Source organism: Halichoeres trimaculatus, unplaced genomic scaffold (assembly GCF_033239565.1).
Source record: "Halichoeres trimaculatus isolate MK-OKI-2021-1 unplaced genomic scaffold, fHalTri1.1 fHalTri1_scaffold_1, whole genome shotgun sequence".
NCBI classification, from domain to species: domain Eukaryota; kingdom Metazoa; phylum Chordata; class Actinopteri; order Labriformes; family Labridae; genus Halichoeres; species Halichoeres trimaculatus.
Window position 1 is genome coordinate 27,870,048 of NW_027437179.1, and position 26,784 is coordinate 27,896,831.

The window sequence follows — 26,784 nt, forward strand, 5'->3', positions numbered from 1 at the left end:
TTCAAACATGATTAAGCTATCATAAAGTTTGAGTGTGTGGGTTTGTGTGTGGGTTGGGTGCGGGCTGTATGTGCGCAACAATATGTGCAGGTGAGCGATGATGCTGAAGTTCATTGCATGAGGACGTGCAAACCACAGTGAAGAGCTGAGAACTACCTTTAGCTGTGTGACTTGAGGTATAATGTAATATTGGTTATCTGGTAAATGCAACATTGTGCTACTGAAATAGCTGCTGAAATAGTAAAAAACAATTCTTGGTATTAGTCAATTATCAGTTGAGATTTCCTGTTTCCCACTTGACAAATATCATTGTAAATTAAATTTCTTGTGGTTTTGTATAAATTTTTGAGCTTTACAATATAAGATAAAGTCAGCAAACAGATAAGTCAATAGTTATAAGGCAACTGCTATTGATGAGTCCTATCAAGCGTTTGTGGTCTTTGGGAAATACCTCTGAGTTGAGCCCACCACATCTTAATGTGACTCAATCTGACGCATTGAAAGTGAGTGATAAATATTGACATATGACACCTGGTACTGTACAGTTTTCGCATTGGAGACCAATCTTCACTTCCTCGTCTGCTCCTCCTCTGCACGTCTTCTGCAGTTACGTAAATATTTAACTAATATACCACCAGTATAATCCACAGTCTTTAAAAAAAACACCACTTGTGGCTCTAACACGAAGTTTGACCAAGACATTCACTTCCCCCCTCTGTCAGACGCACTCAAACACAGCCACACAGTCCCATGCTTTAACCCTCCCTCAGCATGTGACGTAGTAACAGACGCACTCACACACAGCTTAAAGGAGTCAGAGTGCATCATCAGCACCACCCACTCTGAGGGTGATGTGGTGAGGGTGGGCGTCAGATTTGTTAGAGCAGCCCTTGATGCAAAATCACACAAGTTTACTAAAGGTTAAGTTTGAGATTTAAGAGCAGTGAATGTAGACGACCATTTTTGAGGGTGGGAAGCTTGCAGTTTTAGATGTAGGGGAGACCGGGGCTGGTTGTCACACGGATTGGTTGTCACATTGCTTGTTACAGCCCCACTAGAGGGCGCTGTGACATGATATTGATATTGAACAGTTGGCCTGACATCCTGTTACTTTTGCACTGGTTATCTTATTGATAAAACACAACACACTGAGGTGAGGAGAGATTATGGGATTTTTAAGGGTCAGAGTAATTTTTTTATGTTGGCATTGTTTTTGTATTCAAAGCTTGGAGGTAGTTAGTAATTCAAAAATCAAACACATATTAAAAAGCCTAAGGTTATAGCTTTTATTTGAGACAGCTTTTAGCTTGCTAGCTAAAAACATATGGTAGCTAGCTTAAAATGTTTGTCAAAAGGTTGGTTGGGGATGGTTGTCTCACTTCTCAGGGGGTTGGTTATCACACATCTAACAAGCCTTACACCAATAGCTGGTCCAAGGAAGTATGGCTCCAATGTGTTGTCTGCCGGAAATGGACTCACAAAGCTTGCGCCCGTGGCAATCCAGGGGCATACATTTGTCCCAACTATGACTCATGTGACTCTGAGTGATGTAAAGGGTTTACTATGACAATATGCTCCACTGAAAATTGAGTTTTTTGAAATGGATGTTGATGTCCATATATGTTTTTTTGTTCTCAGATGTTTGAGGCACATAATGCCTGAACTCACTCATGGTTGCTCAAGTTACTTGTACGCTTCTGGTCATATTTTTCAATAGGGAAATTAGTTCAGAAATAGAATAGAATAGAACTCTATTTGTCTTTGCAATAAGTACAACGAAAAATATGAAAATACAGTCAGCATGGCAAACATGTTATTGTACATATGTTCTCAGGTGTTCTTATTATGCGCACACACACACACACACACACACACACACACACACACACACACACACACACACACACACACACACACACACACACACACACTCTCACACACACGCCCATTTCAATGTTGATGTAATAGTCATAGTGTGTTTGTGAAATGTTTTAAATACAGGCTTTTTCAGCACTGTTAATTCCTAAAGTTCACTTCTTGTTACTCAAACAAATAATCACCTGGTTCAGACTCATGTTTAAAAGACAAGGGGCACTAATAAATAATTTTAGTATTCATTTAAAAGAACATAGTGTTCCTAGCTTAAAAAATAAACATTTACTTATTGTTTTAAAATACTCATATTTTTTCCTGAAACCCCATTGATAATTTTAGGGACACCCAACCCCACATCCTGTGACAGCCAACCCCACCATAAGGTCACTTGTCACAATGTGTCAGAGTGTCTTTGGGGCTTAATTACTACTTCGTTGGAATAAGTAGAAAAATTAAAGGGACACACATTTCAAGCCAAGACTTTAAGCTTCCATTTAATTTAGGAATGACAACTGAGAGATGTTTTGATGATGAGCAATTCACACCTGAGTAAAAAGTGTGGCAACCTGCCCCAGTCTCCCCTATTTTATTTTACCATCCCAAACCTACACATCCATTAACTTCAACCTTTTGCAGCTTTGTCCGGGAACCCAACACTCAAACATTATTCACTCGTCAATGGAATTGGTATTTATTGTGTTTCTTCTATGTTTTGCTGGTGAAGAAGTTTGAACTTTTTTACAATGTCTCATTTGAGTTTCTCTTTACCTGTAGATGGCTTTTTGCATTAGATTCCTTAATATTCTTGATTTCATGTTCTCTTTGACTGTTTGAAGTTTCAAAAAGTATTCAAACAAATTTTACCTAAAAATTTAATTCAACCAAACCAGATTCCTCCCTCTGATAACTTTCATTTTTTTCCCAGTATAGAGCCAGGAGACGGGTAATGTGTAAAGTTTGTCTTCAAAAGTAGCTTTCTAAGGACCGAGAACAGAAAGCACTGCCTAACACTGAATGACATTACTTTACTCTGACAACCACAGATCAAGCAGCTTATAGAAAACAGCGTTAACCCCCTCATCTGAAAAGGAAAACTTCTTTGAGACAGTGTTTTATTTTTGTGGGCCTCAAAAAGTCACACTTGTGAAGCCAAGAGAAAAAGTTGTTTAAAGCTTGTTCTTGGTTTGAGAGTGAGCCATTGTAGCTGTTAATGATGTCACCTCAGTCCTGCCTACCTCAAGTTAAAAGTGGGGGAAATAAAAGAAATCCCCTTCTTTGCTATTTAAAAGGTAAACTAAATGAATGTTTTGGTAAGTAGACAGGGTGTGACATCAGCCCCACAGCTTCACGAGCCAGATCACTTCTGCACATGCCACCACAAATGCAATGTCAGCAGCTGTTTTGTCTGTATTTTGTCTTCACATTTCATAACAGAAGGAAGTGATGCTGCGGTGTCCTTATTTGTATACAGTCAATAGTGCTGACTGTTTAGCTGTAGCTGAACAGCATTGTGGATAATGCAGGTGCCAGGTTTTGGATGTTGGAGTTATCTATTTTGTAACACAACCAAACTGAAACTGACTTCTTTTACTACTACTGGTAATAAAATGCCATTGAATGGTAAAGCCTCCATAAAAAATGAAAACAACGGGACACTGGGCGAACACAGCATGTGAATTGCATAAGCAGAGGGGATAAAGTTCCTGACCACAGGTATGACTGAAAACATGACCCTTTGCTGCATGCCACTCCCTGCTTTCTTTACTATATCATTCCTCGCTCATACTTTTATTTAAAAAAAAGTCAAGGAAAAATTGTTTCTTGCTGTAAAGAGAACTAATGAAACAATAGCATCTGGTTTATGTGTATATAATCCTTAATCTTAACAAGCATCATCTCACCCGGATTGAAACTCAGCAAGACACCATTCACATTGCAGGAATATATTTGAAGTGAGCACGCTCTTATGGAAACAGAGCTAGTTTTCAGAAACATACATAACTTCATAATCTATGGTATATATTACGTATATATAACTATTTGGTGTTTGTTATGATTTGGTGCTATACAAATAAAGATTGATTTTTGTTCATTAGACAGGTTCTTGTCAGCTATCTTGAATCCCTACACAGACAAGGTTTGGTACATGAGCAGTTTATTTCTTTGAAACCACACACCAACTTCCTGGATTACTGACATTTACAGAAAGTTTCTGCAAGAGCTGTTTCCATTGTCTGTGCATACTCGCTGTCACCACTGTGGTTTTAGAAAAAGGAAGGGTACTTAATAAAATGTTAATAACAAACTCGTAGATCAGAACAGTTTAGGACACAGGTAAAAATATCTTATTAGCATAAAAGGAATTTAGAGTGACTGTATAGCAGCTAAAGTAACAGTTTTTAGGAGAAGGAAGTGGTCAATAAGCTGCTTGATACTTTTTCTGTGCTGTTCTTTGGTTGGTTATTGAGAGACTTATGCATTGATTTTTATCTGGGCATGATTCTTTAAACAAAACCTCCATCTATATAAAGGTCTACTGTGCTTGCTGGTTGTTTTTCAACCTAAATATTTCTAAAGTAAAAAAGAACAGTTAGAGATGGCACTCAACACATTTATTATTGGATTAATGATTTCCTTCATTTTTTGCTGTTAAATCAGATTCCTTAAAAATATTTGTCCAAATTGACTGCAATTTCGTTGTACTTGTTGCACTGACAATTAAAGTTCTATCTATCAAATGTTTCAGGATTTAAATACATATATATTAAATAGGCAGTTGAAGAGATATCTTAATCAGATTTGTTCAATGTAGTCTTGTTATCACTGTTTTAATCACACTGCTCTTGTGTATTTTAGTTTTTTCTGTTGATAAAAGATGTACTGTTAAATGAGCCCATAAAAATGGCAACTTCTTAAGAAAAGACAAAATGTGTGTCATGATTTATTGAAACTAAATCAGATACACAGACTGAAGTATGTAAGAGATCCACAATAAATTCATGGAGACAAGGACAGTGTTGGATAAAGGAAGGAGTGGACAACCAAGAACATCCAAGGAGAACATTGACAATGAAAAGCCTTTCAGTGTTCTCTTGCAAAATAAGTTTTCCTATTATATTATCTAAAAAAGAATAAATAAATAAAAAACGTTATAACTACTTCTCACTTTGTAACAATTTTCATATAATTGTCTGTTCATTTGCTTTTGTAATATGTTTTTTTTAATTGTAAAGAGACTTTATGGACATCCAGAATTACTTTTTGCCTTGAGTGTTCCACAGGAGGGCGCTATCTCAGTGAGTTGAAAGAAGTTGTACCCAAGCAGGTGCGCTACACGCCACATGTGATTAGTACGCCTGTGTATTAAATTCACAGCAAACATGAATGAGAACAATGACACCATTTCTTTGCTTCCCCTTAGACCTGTGTAAAGATCTATGCAAAGTCTCCGCTGATGTGCAAAACATGAAAGTCTTAACATTTACAGAGTCAGTATTTCCAGCGGCTGTCACGAAACATAACAGGAAGTTCCTCCCTTTGGGGAAAACAGGCTGGGGGGGGGGGGCTCCCCCAAAAGTCTGTTTTTCACTGTTTCTATTCTCAGCTTAACCAACCTGCTACTGGTGAAACAGATTGCATCAAAAAACAGACGAAAAAAAAAAGAGAAAGAAAGATAAAAATAGAGTTCAAAAGTCTGGAAGAAAATACGTCATGCTGATTTTTTTCCAGGAGCGTGTTATAGTTTCAGTTGACAGCATTTCTGCTGTTACTTTTTTTATTTGTACCTGGTACATACCTCAGACACTTTTCAATCGCCCTGTTCAACATTTCACAGTTTGTATCACCAGCATTAGAAATAAAGTAAAACAATAAACAAGTTTTTTGTCTTTAAGGAAAGTTTAGAGGACTGTTTACATACCATGAGGTCATTTTGTTCTTGGAGGCGCTGAGCTAAATAGTAAAGTGTTATTTTACTGCTTGATTTTATGATGTCGTACAGTTTAATAACAACAAAATGTGAGGTTTTAATATATATTGTCTAAAAAAAAGAAAAAAAAACTGCAACAAATATTGACTGCAGCAATGATACTAATATACCATAGATACAGCAAATAGTTGTGATGAAATATTCCCTAAGGAAAAAAAGTTAGTAGTCAGAAGTTAACAGACTTGGAGTTTCACTTTAGGGTTCATCTGAATACTGTTTGAGAGAGGACTGACTGCCATCACCGCATTCCTCAACTGGCCTTCGGCACAATGAGTCCTGTGCTGTAGGAAAAAAAATCACAGAGTGAGTTATAGAAAGACAATGTGAATTTACCTGTCAGTTTTACCCGAAGTGCTGTTAAACAGACCAATGAATTATTAACAGCTCTTCCAAACATAGTTGTTATATTTGGATACTGACATTATTTCACTTTGCACAGAAACAAGTTATTTCACACACACACAAACAAAAAAAAAACTACCAGTGTTGAAAATATTAACCCCCCTGATGCTAACAGTCAGTTATGTCTCTGTTTTGCTGGATATCCCGAGGAATCCCAGTTTATTCTTCTTGACAAATCTTTCAAGCTCCTCCAGATTTGAAGATCCCCTGGCATGGACCCAGGTCTTTAGTTCACCCCACAGATTTTCTATGGGATTCCAGTCAGGGCTTTGTGCAGATCAGTCACTGATGTTCACTTTGGTTTCCTAGAGGCAGTTCTTCACCAGGAGCAACCCATGGTTTGACTCGTCATGTTGGAAGACAAAGTGACAACTTGGACCCAGTTTTGCTGCTTGCTGCTTGAGGTTTTCTTTCAAAATCCTCACATATCTTTCTGTCTTCACAGCCTGTTCAACCTTGACAAGATTCCCAGTTCCAAGCTGGGCTCTGAAGCATTTCCACACCATGATACTCCCACTATTGTCTTAAACTGTGGGGACGGTGTTCCTTGGGTTATGTGCTTCTCTCTTCTTCCTTCAAACATAAACGTCTTTATAACCAAAGAGCTTGAGCATGGTCTCATCTGACCAAAGAGAACTTTGGCTGCTTCCAGTCAACAGAACCGTTCTCCAGATTGTCCCTAGCATACGTCAGTCTGGCTGGTCTGTAGAAGTCAAGTTTTTCTTGGTCCAGATTCTCACAGTCCATTCCTGTGCAGAGCTCGAGTGACCGTCTTCTTAGACACTTAGACAGTTCCTGACTTGATTAAGTCATTAACTGGTGTTTTGGTAGTTGTTATGAGGTCTTTAGACACATTTTGCACTTCAGAGTCTTTGAAATCTCCGGCCTCTTCATTTTGCAAGACTTGTTCTGTGTAGCTCTATGGATTTCATGATAACACTTATCACTCCACTTCTTGGAAAAGCTGTGACACCTTTCTATATCATTCTCCTACTTTGTGAGCATCAACAAATCTTTTTCTCAAGTCTAAACTGATTTCTTTTGTTTTTAGCATGATACTTTCTCAAATGACATCTCAAAGCCTGTGGAGTGTTGGACAACCTTCATTTTTAACTTGATCGATGTTCCATGTGCAAAGTAAAATAATGCAAGCATCAAAAATAAATCTGATATGTTTTGAAAAGCTGTGTGAAAAAATATTTGATCTGTTTGACAGCACTTGGATTTTGGCAAAAATAAATAAATAAATAAATAAATAAATAAATAAATAAAGGGAGGCTAATAATTTGGACCTCAAACGCAATAGTAACACGTGTAGTCTCCAACTTTACACCTGTAAAGGTTAGCTTAACATCTCTTGTGTTACAATGATGGACTTCAAGCACTAAATCCACAGAAATTTTATACAACAACAATTTTATATCAATCAAAGATCATTCCCTGAATCCCTTACACTTAGTGAAGTAAAGGATTAGACACTGATCCAGCCGGCTAAAACTAACTGTTGCCCTTTCTCTACTAATCTTAGCTAACCAGGTACAGCATCATGTTTAGCCAAAACAGCAGTATTAATACTCTTATGCAGCCCTTTTATGTTCTTCTAATGTTCTTGAAAACAATCACTTCAGTTTGAGTCTTATGACATACTTTGTACTGCTGGTCTCTTCTGCTTGGTACAAGGAGAAATGTACAGCTTGCAAATCACAGCCGTCAATATGAGGAGAGCAATCACACACGTGACAAGGAGTACACCTGAAGAAGACAAAAAAAAAAAAAAAAAAATACTGTTTAACCAAGAATAGTCACTCATTTGTGTTTTGGAATAAAGATGTTAAAATGTTTTACCAATGTTTGTGTCAGCAGGTTGGAGAGGCTTCGCTTTTCCCTTAGGGGTGACTTTCTGTCCTAGAGCAGTTTTAGTAGTGACGGTGATGGTTGTGCTTTCGTTCTGCTTCCCCAGAGTTTCGCCCCCCTCAGCCTCCTCAGCCCCCTGAGCCCTCTCGAGTTTGTTCAGAGAAACAATTTTGTTTGATGTAGTGGTTGTAGTGACGTAGGTCTTGGATTCCTTGTTGCAAATGTTATCTGAGGTGTCAGTTCCGGTCTTATTCACTCCTGTGCTACATCTACAATAAAGACAACAAGAAAAAGCTGTTAACTACATGAGACATTGTAAAGATGTAGACTGATCCATACTTTTCATACACAGAATTTGCTAAAAAATGACAATCAAAACTTCTTAGCTTCCACATAAGAACAGAAATAAAAGATACATCATACAGAAACAGAGTACAGTCTCGACCTGCTCTTTCTGTAGACCATCTTGAGATCACGTGTTGTACAAGATAGAAGTGAATGAATCGAGAAAACTTGAAATATAAACAAAAAAACAAAGATATAAAAAAAAAAAAAGAAAAAAAAACAGTAGACATACTTCCTCCATTCTTTACAAGGCGAGTTGATCTTATTGTTAAAAAATCCAACTTCACATTTTAAGCATTCTGTTGAGGGGAAAAAAGTGGTCAAAAAGTGTATTTCTTCAACATGATGCTTGAATTTTTGTTTTTTTATCTCTGTACCTCCATTTATTATGCCAAATCCTCTGTCACATTTGCAAGTGGAAGAGTCATCGTCCATGGAAACAAACCCTTTACGGCACCTACATTCTCTGTTCGCCACACTCGTGCAATCCTTTGAGATTTCGCTCCCAGTTTCTAATACATGTAGCATAATTCTTTGTGTTAAGGACAGCAAATTAATACAATAAAGCCAGCAAACTCGTGTGAAACTGTCTGCAGAAAGTTAAATCAAACTTTTCCTCGGGAATGACGTAAGTGAACCATGTGTTTTATTCTTTGGCCACATACCTGAATCACATTTTCTGCATACTTGGCACTTGTTCTCATTATTCTGCTTTGGCTGGTACAGTCCAGAAGGGCAGTCTTTACACCCACCTTTCACCACCATTTGACCTGAAGTAGTTGACAGAATTCACAGAACAAAGCTCATTTAAACAACATGATAAAAATGGGAAGATGTAAGTTTAAAAAGAATACATGCTACAACATGACACAAGAAGAAAAGTAAAGTGACATAACACAATGTCAGAACCTTACCTTCTGGGCAAGTTCTGGCATCCAAAGGAACCAAACGCTCAAAAAGAATCAAAGTGGATATGAACCAGTGTAGTAGAACCATAGTCAGTGTTTCAGTGGTGACAGGTGTAACCGAGCTACTTCCTGTGTGAGAGACTACCGAAGAGAGAGAAACTGACACACACCTGCCAGTAAGCTTCACTTAAGAAGAACTGGGACAACCCACAACTCTGACAGTTCTCCCTTTTCTGGAAACATTTCCGCCTTGTAGAAAATAGATATGAAGCAACTATTAAATTTGAATGATCATACGACTATCCACATAAGGGAGCACCTTGTTAGAAGAAAACTTAGATTCTAAGTAGTTAAGAGTTTCAGATATACAGACCACTGCCTAGCCGGAATAATAATGTTCACGTCTTAACAGGAAGGTGAAGAGAAGAGGAAGGTCTCACACAATGACTTAAAGTATTCATGTGGGGGGAGTTTCACACATATTCAGGAGCAGATGGTTGGTAGGGGCTTTACCTCTCAACTGAAAGAAACTGTATTTGAAAATCAAAATAAACACCAAGGCTCTTAACAGATCAAGATGGGCAAGAAAGCCGTCATCAAACTGTCCGTGGGGTCTGAACACATAAACCTTGGTTTTTGTTTAGAAAAGGTGCTGTGAAACTTACTTCTCTAATTAAAAGATAAATATATTTGCATGTCATCAGAACAGCAGTGAAATTTGACAGTTCTGGATCATGAAGCAGCAGATACAAAGAAACTGGGACTGGGCCCAAAACAAACCCCTGTGGGACACCACGGGTATGGAGGGCTGTGTCAGAGAATTAATCAACTAAACTGACGAAGGAATTTTTGTCGGTCAGGAAGTTGTAAATTTTTATGAGCAAAGATTTAATCTCACCATAATAAAGTACATATTTAGAAAACAAAATTCAAGCCATGATTGGTGTCTGTTTGTTTTTGAAAGTTCAGATTTGAGGGGCAGTCTGCAGCCACCTGCACTAAACATATTCTACTAGCAAAGTCACATAAACACTGGTATTTGATTTTAGGCAATATTGTTATAACCAATAAATGAGTAGAGCATATTAGAGCCGATATAACCTTTATCTGGGGCTTTTTATTCTTTCAGAGGTAACAGGAAATATTTACATCTCTTTTTAACCTTCGGAAACATAGGAGCTCTATACTGTTTTTGCCAGCAAGAACATGACAAAGATCTTTGCGTTCGGACTAAAATAGCGGATGGAAAACCACATATACTTGATTAATTTGCAAGATACAACCACGCAAATGGTGCAAAGCTTGATGCTTGAACACAGATGTTGAAAACACCTCTGTTTGACTCCTGGGTTACTTTTGTTTGACATGTAAAGACAAGAATTTAGTTTAGACATAATCACAGCCAACTGAGTGGTATAGTGGTGTTAGAATAACTAAAATTGGAAGAAAGAAAGAGAACAAACTTACAAAGCATTTGCAAGATAATAAGAAAAACCCACACTGTTTTTCTTCATAACATCACAGGAGCTATTACTCAAACTACTTCTTGTCTCATTTCTAACAGTAGCTGAAACCATGAAAAGGAAAGAAAGTGACTTCCCGAAACCAAGCTTCAAAAGTAAATCAACACCAAGAAAACTCTTTAAAGCATGTAAAGTGAGTAAAGAGTTCTGCATCTGTTTCTGTTTTTTTTTTTTCTGGTAATGGTATATTTCCTTTTTTTGTCCCACCCAGAGTTCACCAAACATCTATTGTAACAGGTCATCTTGTACACGTTACTTCCGCATTCAACTTGTAAGGTCAGGCTATGCACAAATACTAAGTGAAGTAGGTTGAGGTTGCAGTATTCATGCCCATACAACATGAAGAAAAATGAGAAACAGACATAAAAAGAGCAGTAGATAAAACACAGAGAATCACATGGTTGAATTCTGTCTAGGTGGTGATCAGCTTACTAAACAAATTGAATTAGATAGGATCACATTACTGTGTTATGTACTGTGTGGGTACTGAGAACTGGTGATACACTGCGATGATTAAACTCATTGGAAATAGTTCACATAACAAGTCATGCACACACATAGGTTACATATATTCATTGATGTCGTTAAACATTTAACTTTGCAATGTTACCTTTAAAGTGGTTAAAATTGTTCTTTTTTGGAACAAGAAATGACATTTATAAAAATACTTACAGTAATGACTGAGGCATCAAGGCTGACAGGTGAGACATCTCAGTATGTTGGGCTGCTCTCATACAGTCATATCACTGTGTTTCATTCATAAAGAGTGTACACCCCATATACATATTCATATAGGTTTATGTTTCATAATCATTTTGATAGTTTGATGGTTTTGCATACTGATGTTACGTGACATACAATGCTACGTTAGTTTATGTTATATTAGATTGCGTTGCGTTTCAAATCATAAAAATACAGTACAACATGATGGTGTCTCAAATATTGTTCAGAAGATAGAGGCTTCTACTTTTCATTCAGGTCTTTTTCTTAACTTCTACAAATGATGTTTTTGATGGAATATTTTTTTATCCACACGACACAGGAAACTGTGGTTGAGAACTCACACAGTCTTTGGGAGACACAAACTTTGCTTGCTCTTAACTAATATGGGTGTCTAACATAAAAATAAAATAAAATCAACCCCAAACATTCAAAATCTTTTGTTTTGTGACGGTATACGATGATGTTCCCGGCTTCTCAGTGCTTCTGTTGCCTTTCCTACCTGATAAAAATCTTACACAGACAGGATGTGCTCTAATTGATGTGCCTTGCTGTGGAAATGATGTGGTTAACGTTGCTCTTTGCTGCCACTGTGGGTGAATGTAGATGAACCTGAGAAAATCCCATGAGACAAACAACACAGTAAAGGTGACACAGTGTCTGGTAAAAAGAGATGTTTCCATGACCAAAGATTTTGTTTTCTCTTTTTCTGTGTAACTTTAGTCTTAAAAAAAACAGGCACACTTAACCGTAGACATCCATCTCCAATACCCCCTCTAAACCTACTTCAATTTACATAAAACAAGACATCTGTAGGTATAAGACCATTAAAAAAAAAAGAGTATGGAGGTCTTTTACTATTTTTTTTAATTTTCTTTTTATTTAGTGTTCAAGTTTTGGACATCCAAATTTTTTGTACAACAATTCATATCAAAACAAAGTAATGTAAAGAACTGAAACACGGATAAAGAGGGGGAAAAAGAAAATAAACAAGGGTGTACAAAAGACACATGCACACGTGTGCAGCAAAAAACCAAGAGGGTTTCAGTTTAGCAACTTCTGAGTTTTACCTAAAGTCTTGTCTGAGAAAAAGATATGTAAATCCAACTTCTCCAGTAGCCCTCAAACACATCACTCTTCAAGCTCAAAGTGAAAGTCATTCATTACCTTCTACCAGTCTGTTGATGGGGGTGGTCTCTGACACATCCTCTTTTTTGTTACGGCTTTTTTGCAAGCCAAAAACAGTCTTTTACTTCATGGCAAATAGTCACCTGAGTATGAGCTGAACAGCATCAAAAATATGATTCCATATCCAGTATCAGCTTGAAAAGTTGGTTTGAGTAAATACAACAGGAAAAGTTCTACTCAGAAACCAAATTTTGCAGTAAACCATTAAAGTTAACAAAGAAAGAGGGAAAGCCCTTTGATGTGGAAATGTAGTTGTAAATAATCTGAATAATCTGAAAACTTGAAAACACCATCACCGTGAGTTGTGTATGTACAGTTGGTGTTGGTGGTGATGACCACTCCAGTTGATAATAAACTGCTATTAAATACCACAGAGAAGAATGATGAGTCAAGACTGATAGAAATGAAAAAGAGGATGGATAGGGAATGAAGCCTGGGTAAGACCAAGTGTTCACCTGTGGAGTAATAATAGCTACCTTAAAGTTCAGACAGACCAATTAAAGAATGCAAAAGGGTGTGTGGGAATTATGGTATATTTGTACTAGAACATAAAAATAAATTTATCTTAAAGGTTATCCCATCAAGTGTCTGTACAGTAGAGTGGTGGTGTGTTTGGACTTCACATGGTGCTATTGTTCAGTTTTCTTGGATGCCAGCACATCTGGGGGTGAATGGTAATGGAGGCTGCTAATACATTAGTTAATCAAGCTTTAAAGAAGAAAGTCAGTCAAAATCTTTTCTTGGGATGGGAGAAAGGAAAGCAGTAAGATAGAGATTTTTTAAGTTAAAACAGATTTTAAGATATAAGCTTAAAAGTCCCAGAAAGGAAGGAAATTTTTTATAAAATACAAAAATTCAGTGATAACAAATGGGTATAAGGAATGGGGTAAAAGGGGAAAACAAAATATTGAGAAAAAGAGAGGGTCATGACAGGTTAAATGAAACTATGTATAATTGGGAGAAAAAAGTGATGACAGGTGTGAAAGGTGTGGAGTAAAAGGAAATGTAGATACTGTTTCACTGCAATAAATATGTAGCTGGGAGGCTGTATTTCCAGTAGTTACAAGATGTTGCAGGGCATGAGTGGGGCCTGGCAGGGCTGACAGGCACACAGAGAGGAGCATAAGTGATAAAGGTTATCATGAAGGCCCTCTTTATGTTCTTCAACACAAGAGTAGCAGTCAGAATATGTAGCATTAGTGATTTGATGCTATATTGCTATACGTACGGTAGGTGGCAGTATGCACCTGATAAAAGATGTTTGCGAGCCCAAGGAAGAAGAAGAAGGAGTCACGACTGCGACATGTCGAAAAATTAACGGAGTGAGATGCGGCAGTACTGAGCAGTAGTAGATGTTGTTTAGTTGTAGATGAAAGAGAAACTATCTCATCTGACTTTTACCCAGTAAGTGCAAAACAGTCACTGTCTCTTTGTGTTTCATTGTTTCCCGTTCTTCCCTTTGTGAGGAGAACACATTGTTAAACTCTGTAAATTCAAACTATGATGGGAGTTTCCTCCATGAGCAGCTCACTAACGCTCTACTAACCGCATTTTGTTACAGCGGGCTTGTCCGGTGATCCTGTCCGAAAAAAGCGATGCTGGTCACCGTTTTCTGCGCGCCGAGGGATCGCCCAGAAACTACCTTCGCCCTCGATGTTTCCCCGGAGCTGGAGCTGAGAGACTTTGTAGCACTTTGTGAGCTAGAATCAGGAATCCCAGCTGGGGAAATTCAGGTAACTCAAAACCCGGATAGCTCGCGAGCTAAAAGCTAACTAGCTGACTTGCTAGCATGAATCGTTCTTTCGTTGTTTTGATGGACCTGAGGTTGCGAAACTTTAGGTCTTCATAATAGCACACTTTCTCATTTGTTTCCTCGGTGATTTGGGAATCGCTACAAATGGTCGTCTTCACCTGTTAACAAGGTAGTGAAATAAAGAAGCCAACAGTTGTAAGAGAAGTTTAAAAATCGCACGGAATTGTTTGGGTGCGTTAAAGAGTTCAATCTTTTAACGGACTTAACTGACCAAACGTTGGTCTGCGCGCGCCATTTGTGAAGTTAGTTAAGGTCTACAGCTTTAGAAGGCTGACTCAAAATGAAGCTACTTATGCGGAAATCATGTTATGGACATGATCGACCCATCACTATAAGTTGCATGCAGGTTAACATGCATGCACATGAATGATAGAATGAGTAAAGTTGTATAAGGAGTGAATCATGTTTCTGAACATGGATATGTTCTACAGCTCCACAGGTGCATTTAGCAGACACCTTTGTCACTGCGACGTATAACACAAGCAATAAGTTATACAGAAGGGAAAACCCTTAGTGCGTCAAAGTACTACAAGTTATTTGGCTGTAGGTGCTGCCATTAGTTGCAAGAAGACCCCCCCCCCCCCATGTAGAATAATGTAGCAATAACTAACTTCAATTAATCACTACAATAGTATGGTTTAACCTTCTGCAACATTCAATAATCAGTGCTAAATATTCATGAAGAGTTAGGTCTAAGACCTTCTGACTCATTCTACCTGCTAAATATGAGTCAAAAGGACAAAAAGGAGAAGGGTCAGCTGAAGTGCCCAAGTTTTCCCTTGAAGGGGACATATCATGCTGATCCGTGATTAAATACTTACATATAAAATAATAAAGTTGAAAACAAGACCTTACACCCCCTGAATTTTTAAAAAATGAGATATTGTATTTTTTGTGATATCCTAGAACGAGATTTGATGCTTCTGAAAATAGGTCATTGACATTTGGCTTTGAGATTTTAACCTTCATGACGACACGAGGATCCTCTCTTTTTATTGGAGTAATCTGATAAAGCAGCTCCTCTGTGATGTCAGTTAGTCACACAACCGCCACCGACGGATACACCCACCAAGAGCCGAGTATAAACGTATAAACTATACATGTTACAGTACCAGTTTGACTCACCACACTGAAGCGTCCTGAGATGATCTGTGTCCAGGTGGATTTTCTTCCTCCTGAGCTGCAGAACCGTCCGGGTCTGACTCAGGGTCCAATACAAAAGGACGTATCCTACACTCTGCCATTTTATAGTGCTATCAAAGCCTTACAGTGAAGTGTTGGCAAACAGCAAACTTGCTCGGTCTGCTCCATTCAATGTGGCGATTTTGTAAATACTGCCATGCTGCAAAAACCGCCCCCTGGCTCTACCCCCTCCGCCCCTCTGATAGAACTGACCAATCAGAGCACAAAGGGCTGTGACGTTGCAAGGTTACTGGAGGTCATTCTCGAAACGGTGCGTTTCAACGAGATCTCCAGAATGGCCTAAAATGAGGATATTGAGAACGCTATTGTGGGGCAATGAAGGAACTGAATGACTTGTACTGAGGGCAGAAATGCTTTACAGGCATCCTAGTCTGGCACAGTGAAAAGGAGAAACAAGCATGATATATCCCCTTTAAAATATGTGTCTTCAGACATCTCTTAAAAATAGAATGTAACTCTGCAGATTGTATAGAGTTTGGTCATTCATTCCACTGTTTGGGCACAACAGAGAAGAAGAGTCTGGCTTGAGATTTAGAGCCACTTTGGGCTGGGAGCACCAGGTGTCTTCACAAGCAGAGCATAGTGGCGAGGAGGAGTGTAGACCTGGATGAGGGACCCCAGGTAGACAGGAGATGTTCTTGTCCATGTTTTGTAAGCCAGAAGAAAAGCTTTGGATATGATTTAAGCTGCCACTGGAAGCCAGTGAAGAGAGATTAACAGCGGGGTGACATGTGCTGTTTTGGACTGGTTTAAAACCAGAAGTGCTGCTGCATTCTGGATCATCTGCAGAGGTTAAAATGTATGTGCAAGGAGGCCTCCTAGAAGAGGGTTGCAGTAGTTGATGCATGAAATCAAAAGAGCCTATACCAGAAGCTGTGTGGCTTATTGTATCAGGTAGGGTCTAATTCTAGTTTGTGAGCACAAGTTGATTTGAATCAAGCTGATGTTACACTGATCCGAGGTTGAACCGAGGGACAAGCTGGAGGGACAATGAGCTCAGTTTTGGACAGATTTAGTTGAAGGTGGCGTTCATTCACCCAGACACGCTGATATCTGAGCTCAGACAGTTGTGTCGTCAGGTGGAAAAGACAGGAAAAGCTGAGTGTTGTCAGCATTGTAGCGATAGGTTACACTGAAACCATCAGCGTGAGTTAATGTTTTCCCATTTTCCAAGATAAAATTCAAACTCATTGAAGATTTGCTCCTTTACATGTGTGAACATTAGATATGTGCAGAAGGGAGAAACGGAGTGAGGTTGTAGATTAACTGGGATCAATACGCAGACCATTATACTTGTAAGTTTTCAATTATAATGATATCTTTATTTGTACATCACAAATCAGTTGAAACCTAAAACCAATTGCTTCTACATTTTTTCAGATCACATATGTAGAACAGCCCCTAAAAGATCCAACTCGTGCCTTGGGGACCTACGGTGTAAAAGATGGAGATGTGGTTGTTCTCAGGCAAGCTGACAGAAGGCCACCACCAACTCAGCCAGCCTTCCCAGGTAACACAGGTCTTTGTAGAACAATAAAGGACACTTATCTATTAAAATTTTTTGAAAAGTTGTAATTTAAGGGTTTGTTGGTCAATTTTCAATGTCATCTTCACATCAACTAAGTACAATGTGGTATAGCAAAATCATAGGAGGAGTTAAGATGCTGTTTTATAATCAAGAAAAATCTTTAAAAAAATTAGCAATGTGAATAGAGTTTACAGGAATTGTGAAGTGTTGACAGAGCAGTCTTAAAAGTTGTACTCATCAATATGGGAAAGGCATAAGAGCTTTTTGGGCAAAAAAATAATAACTCACTCCTATTCCATGCTCCTTAGGTCTGCCCCACATTGACTTTCGTTCCATCACAGTCCCCGGCACCTCTTCTTCAACAAATCAACGTGGTGCTCCACGTCCACAGCAACAGGTTTCACAGCCTCCACCACAGCAACAGGCGCCGCCACCGCAACAGCAGCAGCAGCCGCAGCAGCCGCAGCCGCGTGCAGCACAACCTTCCACGCCAATGGCCTTTCGGGGCTCCTCTCCTCAGGGGCTCGATGACCCTGCCTTACTACAGCAGATGCTTTTGTCCAATCCACATGAGCTGTCACTCCTGAAAGAGAGAAACCCGCCACTTGCTGAGGCCCTGCTGAGCGGAGACTTAGGTTTGCCAAAAAAAAAAAAAAAAAAAAAGAAGACTTGATCTTGCGGTTTAAATCAGATGTGATAAAGTCACAAAGGTGTTGTTTCTTTCCTCAGAGCGTTTCACCAAAGTGCTGCTGGAGCAACAGCAGGATCGAGCCAAGAGAGAGCAGGAGAGGATCAGACTTTTGACTGCTGATCCTTTTGATTTGGAGGCCCAGGCAAAGATAGAGGAAGACATCAGGTGTGGGACCAAAGACTTTGTTTACCAGTTGTTAATGTGTATAACATGACCCACTTTCTCTTTCCAGCTCTGCATTCCAGCCTCAGTGTTACTTCCCTGTTCAAGTGATCTAATGCTGTCTGATTTTATTGTTTTGATTTTTCCTTATTAACCTATCAGAACAAAACATCCCATAACAAACCAGCTATCAGTACATGTCTTTGTCAAAATGAAAGCAAAAATAATTAGTGGAGGGTTCTTTCATTATCTCTTTCAGATCTCTAACTCTTTAATTTGTTCATATTTCAGGCAGCATAATGTGGAAGAAAACATGACCATTGCAATGGAGGAGGCCCCTGAAAGCTTTGGACAGGTGGTTATGCTCTACATTAACTGCAAAGTCAATGGGCATCCTGTGAAAGCTTTTGTTGACTCAGGTAATGAGCATTAAATCCTGATCCCATTTGTCTAAATTACACTACTCTGGTCATGAACCGGATTGGTACTTCAGTGTTTGGTGTGCTACATGTTGGTTTAGTTTGTCTTTGAGGCGGATAAACATGATTAACAACATGCTTGGTCCTTGATGTGTAGATTTTTCAAGATCACTGCTCTGAACTAGTAGACTGATGGTAGTGTTTTAGCTTGAAGGAGTAACATCCTGCATTCATTACCTTACTGTAGGCATAAAATTTGCGTTTATTTTTTCAACCAAAGTACCTATCACTTCCATTTTTGTAGTTTAGTCAGTCAAGAGCTGAAGTGAAATTTCTGAATACAATTCAGTTAAAGGTGGAACCCTTGGATTTTTTACCCAACACCTGTCTTCTCACCTAACACAACACAGCAGGTGCTCTAATCTGCACTCCTTCCGGATATCTAAACTCTTCAGCCTGTCTCTGTGGGTGTGCCAAGACATGCATGTGTGATCCTAACAAGACCAATATGACTCAGCCAGGATACGGAGGAGTAAAATAATCCTAAAGAGAAAAAACAAGATAACAAGTGTCACTCTGTAAATTGTTTCTGTCCTTTAAAAAAAAGAGAGTATTTGAGGTCATTTGGTGTAACATGATAGGACAACTTGAGAGAAAGTGTTAGGAGTGGAGATTGGGGGATAGCTTCTGCAAAGGGCTTGAATATTATGATAGTAGAATGTATATAGGGTGGGTTTTTTGCGTTGGTTTGTTTTGCTCCAGAAAAAAACGTATTCTTGTTATCACTGCTGTGCATTGTTCATTTTTGCTGAACATTTTTTATAATTCGACGTTGCTTATTTTAAAGGAGCCCAGATGACCATCATGAGCCAAGCGTGTGCCGAGCGCTGCAATATCATGCGGCTGGTGGACCGCCGCTGGGCCGGGATCGCCAAGGGAGTGGGCACACAGAAGATCATTGGCAGAGTTCATTTAGGTAGGTCTCACTTTTTATGTTGTCAAATAATTCGTTGCAGAATCAATATTAATTAGACTGCTGTTTTTTTACACTCTGCACAAGAAGTGGGCAAGAGCCAACTTGGTGACAAAAGTACGACCACCTCTTCATGGTGGCTGGCGATACGCCCTCTTTCAGCTATCAGACCGACAGTGGACCATTTGCATGACACACACAAACAAGTTGGCAAGGTGGCAGCTGGTTTTATGTCAAAAACAAAGACAGATTTTCATCTTGATACGCTTGATTTGATAGCCTTGCATACTTTCCTTCTTCTTCTACTGTTGAGATTTTGTGTTTTTATTAGGGATGCACAATATTGGATTTTTGCCGATATCCGATTTGCCGATATATCAAAACCCCTTTTGGCCGATACCGATAATCACAAGTTTGTTTGTTTTTTTCACTGTAAAGAAAGTTAAGTCTATCCTGTACTGGAATTTATATGTTACTCTTATTGTGACTGTCTTATTTGTTTAAGAAACACACATAAAACAAGACAAAACACATTTGATTTTACCATAAATAAGACATGTATTATTTTTTCAAACTCAAGACATTCAGTATTGAAATACATAATTTCTTTAGATCACATGAACTTTAAATGTACAATGCATTTTTAAACATAACCAAGTTGCATTTGATTATTTTAGAGCTACTGTAACAACCTGGTGACAGACACAGAGCTCTGCAGTGCAAATTAATGAAGTGCTACATTTTATCTAAGGAACTTATTTTTCAGATGGAAAATAATAATAACCCTAACTGAATAGCACCTTATCGGCTGTGCTTATCGGCAGAAATTTTCATACCTGCCGATACCAATAAACGTGTTTTAAGCTTTTATCAGCCGATACCGATATTGTGCCAATAATATCGTGCATCCCTAGTTTTTATGCCTTTTAAATTCCGGGTCAAAGCCCAGATTGCAAACTGGAGCCTGTGCAGAGCATTTAGTTCATAAAGAAAATCGACTCTCAGCCGTATTTGCTGGATATGTCAAGTTGATAAAATTTCAGTTGGACTAACATGTTTATTTGCATTTTCAAAGTGTAGTCTTAGTCTGACTAACAGAAAACTTGACATTTTTGACATCCTGTTTAAATACTGACTGTTTTATCCCAGGCTAGCTTCAAATCCAAGTACGTGATACCTCATTTTTGCTTGAGGTATCGCTGCATTCTCAGTAAGCACAGAGTATATCACACATCTTTATCCTGATTCTCAGTCAGATGTTTTAAATTACATATAATTTGTAACTGAATGAGTCGGTGAAATCCCTTTCAGTTTACTGCTACCTGTCTTCAGTCTAAGTGAATTTTAAATCATCTTGGTTTGCTTTACATCTGTAGCTCAGGTCCAGATTGAAGGTGACTTCCTTCCTTGTTCTTTCTCCATCCTGGAGGACCAGCCAATGGATATGCTGCTTGGCCTGGATATGTTGAAGAGACACCAGGTTTGAGCCCCTTTTACTCTGATCACAGTGTGCTGGCATTTCTATCTTCCGCTCCCAGACAAGATCAAGAACATTAAATCTCAGCGCTTTCCTTGCAGTGCTCAATCGATCTGAAGAAGAGCGTGCTCCTTATAGGCACCACAGGCACTGAAACTCGCTTCCTGTCTGAGGCTGAGCTGCCAGAGTGTGCCAGGTTGGCATACGGAGCAGAGGGGCGAGAAGACGCTCGTCCTGAGGAGATAGCTGACAGAGAACTGGCAGAAGCGCTTCAAAGGTCCATACAGGAAAGCGGTAAGAAGCATCCTGAACTCTCTGCCTTTGGTGTGTTTTTCATTGGGCTTTCCTCGGCTCAGTTAAAAGTACATTTGCATGTGCCACTTGAAGCTTCTTATTCTCAACCTCATTTATGCAGTCATCTGAATCTTAAGTCACATGATCACTTCATGTCATCACTTCAGCAAATTAATCTGTGCTTGGGAAGAACATCAAGTTGACAAATGAACTATTTTCGGTCAGGTGCAACCCAACTGTGATCAAGAAAAGAGTTATCAATCAGATATCAGTTATCATGACTCTTTTGGCATTAAAGTGCTTTCATTGACTGTTAGTTGGACTGTCCTGATCATCAGCCCTGGATGTATTCTTGCAGTGAGTTCAGCTCAGACTGTTGTCAGAGACTGTATTTGAGAACAGTGCAGATGGATTGCAGCAGGAGCGTGAGAACAGCTCATGAAAACCTCCTACAAACAGACATGTAGTGCCAATGGAGACGTGGGCGCTAATTTGTATGAGCAGGACAGGAGTATTGTTCATGGACCAGAGGATGAATTGCAATCCAGTAAAATGTTACAATAACAGAAAAATGAAAATGATAATCTTGCATTAGATCCAATTATGAGAAAATTATCTCATAAATTCAAATGTGTTTAAAGCATCTTAATGAATGTTTCTAATGAATGAGAAAAAGCTGCTGCTGGCAGACTGCATCACTGGCTAACTGCTTTGGCTCCACCGAAGTTCAGAACATTCATTTTAAGAGAGTATGCTCCGACTAAATATGCTCCAGCAGTTTTAACACCAAAGGAAACCTCTTTACTCGACAGCCTGAACTTCCTGTTTCAAACAAAACACCTTGCAAATTAAACCAGTTAGCATCAGCAGAGGTAAAAAGGAGTGAAAAATGGCAATTTTCAGATTTAGAAACTCAATTCTTTAGCACAGGAATTCCCAACCTTTTCAGCCCGTGACCAAAACAGAGTTGCCAGAGACAGGCGACCCCTGCTGTGGGAATACACTAATAAGTAAATCCATAGGCAGCCAGAAATAGATAAATTAACACATTTCTTCATTAAGCTGAGCAGCAAAAAATTAGGGGCCCAATTTGCAAATATCACTGAGTTTTTCAAATTAATCCGTCGCCAATGATTCTGGGTCTTATAGAAACAAAGAAAAGTTAAAAACATTTTATGTTTGCTTTGTTTCCATATTTAAAAAAGGGTCCACTGAGGTCTATTTTAGCTTAAGTGTGGAAAAAATGTCAGCATTTTGGTCTTCACAATAGTTGTACCATGAGTTTGGGGTTCAGTTCATTACCTGCTGTAACTTTGCTAGCTTTTTCTAGTATTACACTATGTCTTAATCATTATCAGGCATAAATGAGCAGGTTTGCTAAAAAGATATACTGATGTTTTTAGACATCAGCATATCCAGTTTTCTTTAAGATGATCAAATTCTTAAAGCTCTTATAAGGAATTTTAACTTGTTGTGAAATGTGTGCTACAAAAGAAAATTAGAATATGAGCATGAAGATGGTTAAAGTAAAAACTACTTTTTATTTCCTGAACTTCCCACCAGAAGGAAGGTTTCAGAAGTTTCATTTCAGAATGATACCAAAAACATCTCTTTACAGATATTTTTGTTAAAAGAAAGGATGAAATTTTTCTTCAGGAAACAAAACTGACACATGTACAGGACAAAGCAAAACACACTTTGTCCAAAAGGTAGGGCCAAATCATTCCTCATAGGAGCTTTAACCTTAGAGATGACTTTAAATAGAAATTCTTTTAAGGCTAAAACAACTGTGAAACCTTCAGTGCCATAATATGAGCAATATTTTTATGTAAGATTGTCCTCTCCCCATTCTAAACCCTCACTTTTCACAGATCTAAAGCTCTGTGTCAGTGTTTGTTTGAGAAGATGCTCTCTGACCCATTTGAGGAAATTTTGAAAGTGCTCTTCAAACCTTAACATTTGTATAACTTCTGTTCTTGATCATCATGAAACAGGAAGCAGGACTTATTGTCCTGTACTGAGAGGAAAAAAAATGATCTTACTAAAGTTTAGTGACAGGACATAGACTCAAGTTGTGTTTATTTATTTTAGATTTTATTTTTTCCGTTTCCTTTATGTTTTATTTCAATGACACTTTTCACATCTGAGTGTGTGAAAAGGCTCACAGGTTGTTGCATGCTCTGTGTGTGACTGCTAACTTTCTCCGTCCCTTTGCATGATGTGTGTGGTGTGTGCCCTAACCCCTGAGCAGGACAGCACTGATGCTTTTGGAGACAGCTGGAGAGGGCCCTACCAACCAGGTACTGCAAAGTTCACAAAATCATTGCCAGTGCGAAGTCCATTGCTACTTATGTCTTTTTCTTTGCTGTTTTTTTGTGGCTTAGTCAGTTTATTGATTTACTTTTTTGTACTTACTCATGTATTTCTTATGAATACATATAACTGTTAGAAAGGAGGAAGAAGCATTAATAAAATACTTTGTGAGCAGTGGGTTTTTTTAGGTTTAGGGTTGTTATTTTTGGACAAATGAATGACGTTAATCCTAAGTTTTGCTTCCAGACTGGGTCCACACATTCCAGCAGTTTAATTTCCAGTTATATTTTTTCTCACAATAGACACTGCAGATGGACAAACTACCTCACCGCAGCCCACACCATTTACATTACCCAGAACCTTAGACCAAATGTCCTCATCCACCTCCCCTTCCCAAAACCTGTCCTCTGGCCAGACCCAGACTCTGGATTGCTCTCAGTCCACCCCAGCCACCCTCACGCAAGGTTCAGCCTCAGAGCTGTGCGAGGAAGGAGCTGGCGTCCAGGAGCTTCCTCTACCCGTATCCCCAGCAGAGGATGTTGGTTCTGCACCATCTCAGGTCCAGCCTCACCCTCTGCCCGTCCACAGCAGCTCCAAAGTGCCCCTCGTACCGAATCCCTCAGCCGATGTCCTCCCAAAACCTGGAAGTCTGACTGCTGTGTCTGAGCACACAGGGGGCATGGTACAGCCTGGAGCCACAGAGGGGGATGCTGAATCAGAGATGGTCCTCCCAAGTCCAGAGGACTCTTCTCCTTTCCAACCCATGGAGCAGGAGGATGCTGCAGAAGCTTTTCCAAGTGCTCCTAGCCAACCTGACTCGGTTGAGATGGAGTCCCCAACGGCCTCCCAGTGCGCAGGGTCCTCTGAGAGGGACCAGCCTGATGGAGAGCACTCCTCCAGCTCTGACAGCATCCCATCACTGGCTGCTGCTCTGAAGGAGCTTCATGAGCTGCTGGTGTCCAACAACCGCGCTCAGTCTCAAAACCACAGCAGCTCCTGCTCGCCCTCTGATCCCTTCAGACAGGACACTGAGGAAGCGGCTCAGGAGCCACGCACTCTGACACCTGTGTTGTCCAACATCCCTTCTACTGCCATCACAGCTGGTGCAGAACCAAGCGATGCCAAAGCCGACCATGCTGCTGTTGCTGCTGCTGTGTCTGATGAGGGCACATCAAAGTGTCTTGTGCTCGACTTCCCTGGCCAGGATGAGCACCCGGTTGGAGATGCAGCTGACACTGTGGAGAAACAAGAACCACCAGATTGTCCAGATGACTCTGAAAAGAGGAGGGCTGATAGACTAGGGGAAGATGAAGCTAATAAAATCAGCACTTTTCAACCTGAGCCAGAGGTTCCTCCTAATCTTGCAGAGGAGCTTGAGTTCAGGGAACCTCCTGAAGGGCAGCAAGGGAGAGGGGTAGCAGACGGACAAGCCTCTGGAAGCAACACCCCTGACACTCTAGGCCTCCAGACTGAGCACCCCTTTCTCAGCCCTCTGTCCATGGCAGTGGGCTCACCCGAGGAAGTCTCTAGCACCTCGTCTTCCTCTTCCCCTCCTCTTTCTCAGGCTGACCAGGTCACATCTTCAGCCCCCCTTCCCCCCTCCTCCCATCCCTTTATAGGACAATTTCCAGCCGAGCACATCCAGAGAATCCAGGCAGCGGGCTTTTCTGCCATGGAGGCTGCTGAGGCACTGCAACAAGCCCATGGGGTTGTTGAGCTAGCTCTGCTGGCGCTGCTAGCCCGCAGTATCACTGTGCCCACCTAGACTCAATACCAGTCATACTGAGTCGCCAGCCTCTCAACTCAGCATCTGTCTTATTTATACCATGTTACTGATCCAGATGTCTCATCCCCTCCTGTACAAGGAGCACAAAAAAACACAGGGAAACACCGTCTCTTGGTTTGTCATACAGAACATCCAAGAACTAAAAGGACTACTGGTAAAACTCTTCTGGATACTGCAGATATGTGAGGCGTGTTTGCATGCAGATGTTTTGGGTGCCCCCCATTTCATTGGGTTTTTTTTAGAGATTTGGTATGGTAGATTGATTTTCTTTTATGTTTTTCGTCCAACATTGACACATTATTGAAAGCCCAATTGTATGATTTGATTCTTACAACATTAAGCATAATTATAACCTCCCATTTGATGGTCCATAAAGTTATTATTGATTGGAGCATCAAAGGAGAAAGGAAATTAAAATGTTGAAGCATTTCTCCCTCGAGTTACTCCATCAGACACGGATATTTCTAGCAGTTTGCTGAAGGATTAAATTTAACTCACAATTCAGATCCCAGTGACAGAGAAGCAACATGTTGATGACTGCTGAAGTTAACGGGTTGATCACTCTCGATCAGGTTTACACATGATTTCTCCAGAAGTCATTTATCATACTGAAATATCAAGGGAGCCACTTGTGTGTTTGTTGATGTCTGGTTATAGATGGAATTATATGATGAAGTTTGCGTATTTCAGAGGGTATCTTGTACTGTATGTATCATTCTTCACAGTTTGGAAGCTTTGCCATGTGTAGATTACAAATCACTTTGTAGATCCTGTTCATGAAGTCGTTTTAATTTGTGTCAAACCATCTTTAGTTTGAGTTCATACCATTAATAAATAAGAACATTTTTGTTTTATGTTAGAATTCGGCCATTTGCGCCCATCAAATGTTCTGTCAGCACATCATATATCAATTATTTTAAAGGCTTTATTTCAGTCATATACCAACAATGTTCAGGCAGATCAAATATTTACTTTTATCTTGTATGAAATTTTAAATTGCAAATAAAATGGAACTAGTATTTGTACATTGTGTGATTTCTTTATGTTTGTGATCTTATACATGAGAAGCTGAAGACATCATCCACCTACTGGTGTCCTTTTTACAGACCTAAACAACAGGAAGCAAAAGTATCACGTTTCCCAAAGATTCATTGGCTGATTTGTTGTTAATGTTTGAGGTGCATGAAATAAATCATTCCCCTTGTGTTTTTTGTAACCTAATTGGAAAAATAGTGCTAAGTATTGCACAGACTCTCATCTTTCTGGTGTGATCACAACTCATAATCTATTAAGATAAGGCAGTGATAATTCTTTTTATCATT

The 26,784-nt window shown here is 39.4% G+C and overlaps 2 protein-coding genes across 3 annotated transcripts; one reads left to right on the top strand and one right to left on the bottom strand.

Annotated features, from left to right (window-relative positions):
- Positions 1–6,036: 6,036 nt before the first annotated feature.
- LOC141789386 (uncharacterized) lies at positions 6,037–9,500 on the bottom strand. The gene is given in 8 exon segments (XM_074668782.1): positions 6,037–6,099; positions 6,101–6,144; positions 7,913–8,017; positions 8,111–8,388; positions 8,697–8,763; positions 8,842–8,976; positions 9,130–9,234; positions 9,379–9,500. Coding segments are annotated over 8 exon segments (879 nt in total). The 5' UTR covers positions 9,461–9,500.
- A 4,561-nt stretch (positions 9,501–14,061) lies between these two features.
- Positions 14,062–26,504, top strand: ddi2 (DNA-damage inducible protein 2). 2 transcript variants are annotated; one of them, XM_074666879.1, is made up of 11 exons: positions 14,062–14,207; positions 14,365–14,536; positions 17,200–17,329; positions 17,656–17,982; positions 18,077–18,203; positions 18,492–18,619; positions 19,467–19,595; positions 20,969–21,072; positions 21,171–21,363; positions 23,615–23,663; positions 23,979–24,078. In XM_074666879.1, exons 2-10 carry the CDS (start codon positions 14,399–14,401, stop codon positions 23,623–23,625), a joined length of 1,287 nt encoding a protein of 428 aa, XP_074522980.1. In that variant the 5' UTR covers positions 14,062–14,207; positions 14,365–14,398; the 3' UTR covers positions 23,626–23,663; positions 23,979–24,078. The 2 variants fall into 2 exon arrangements, with proteins under 2 accessions (XP_074522980.1, XP_074522973.1); XM_074666872.1 differs by lacking the exons at positions 14,062–14,207; positions 14,365–14,536; positions 17,200–17,329; ... (3 more) ...; positions 19,467–19,595; positions 20,969–21,072 and having other exon boundaries at positions 21,274–21,363; positions 23,979–26,504.
- The last annotated feature ends 280 nt before the right edge of the window (positions 26,505–26,784 follow it).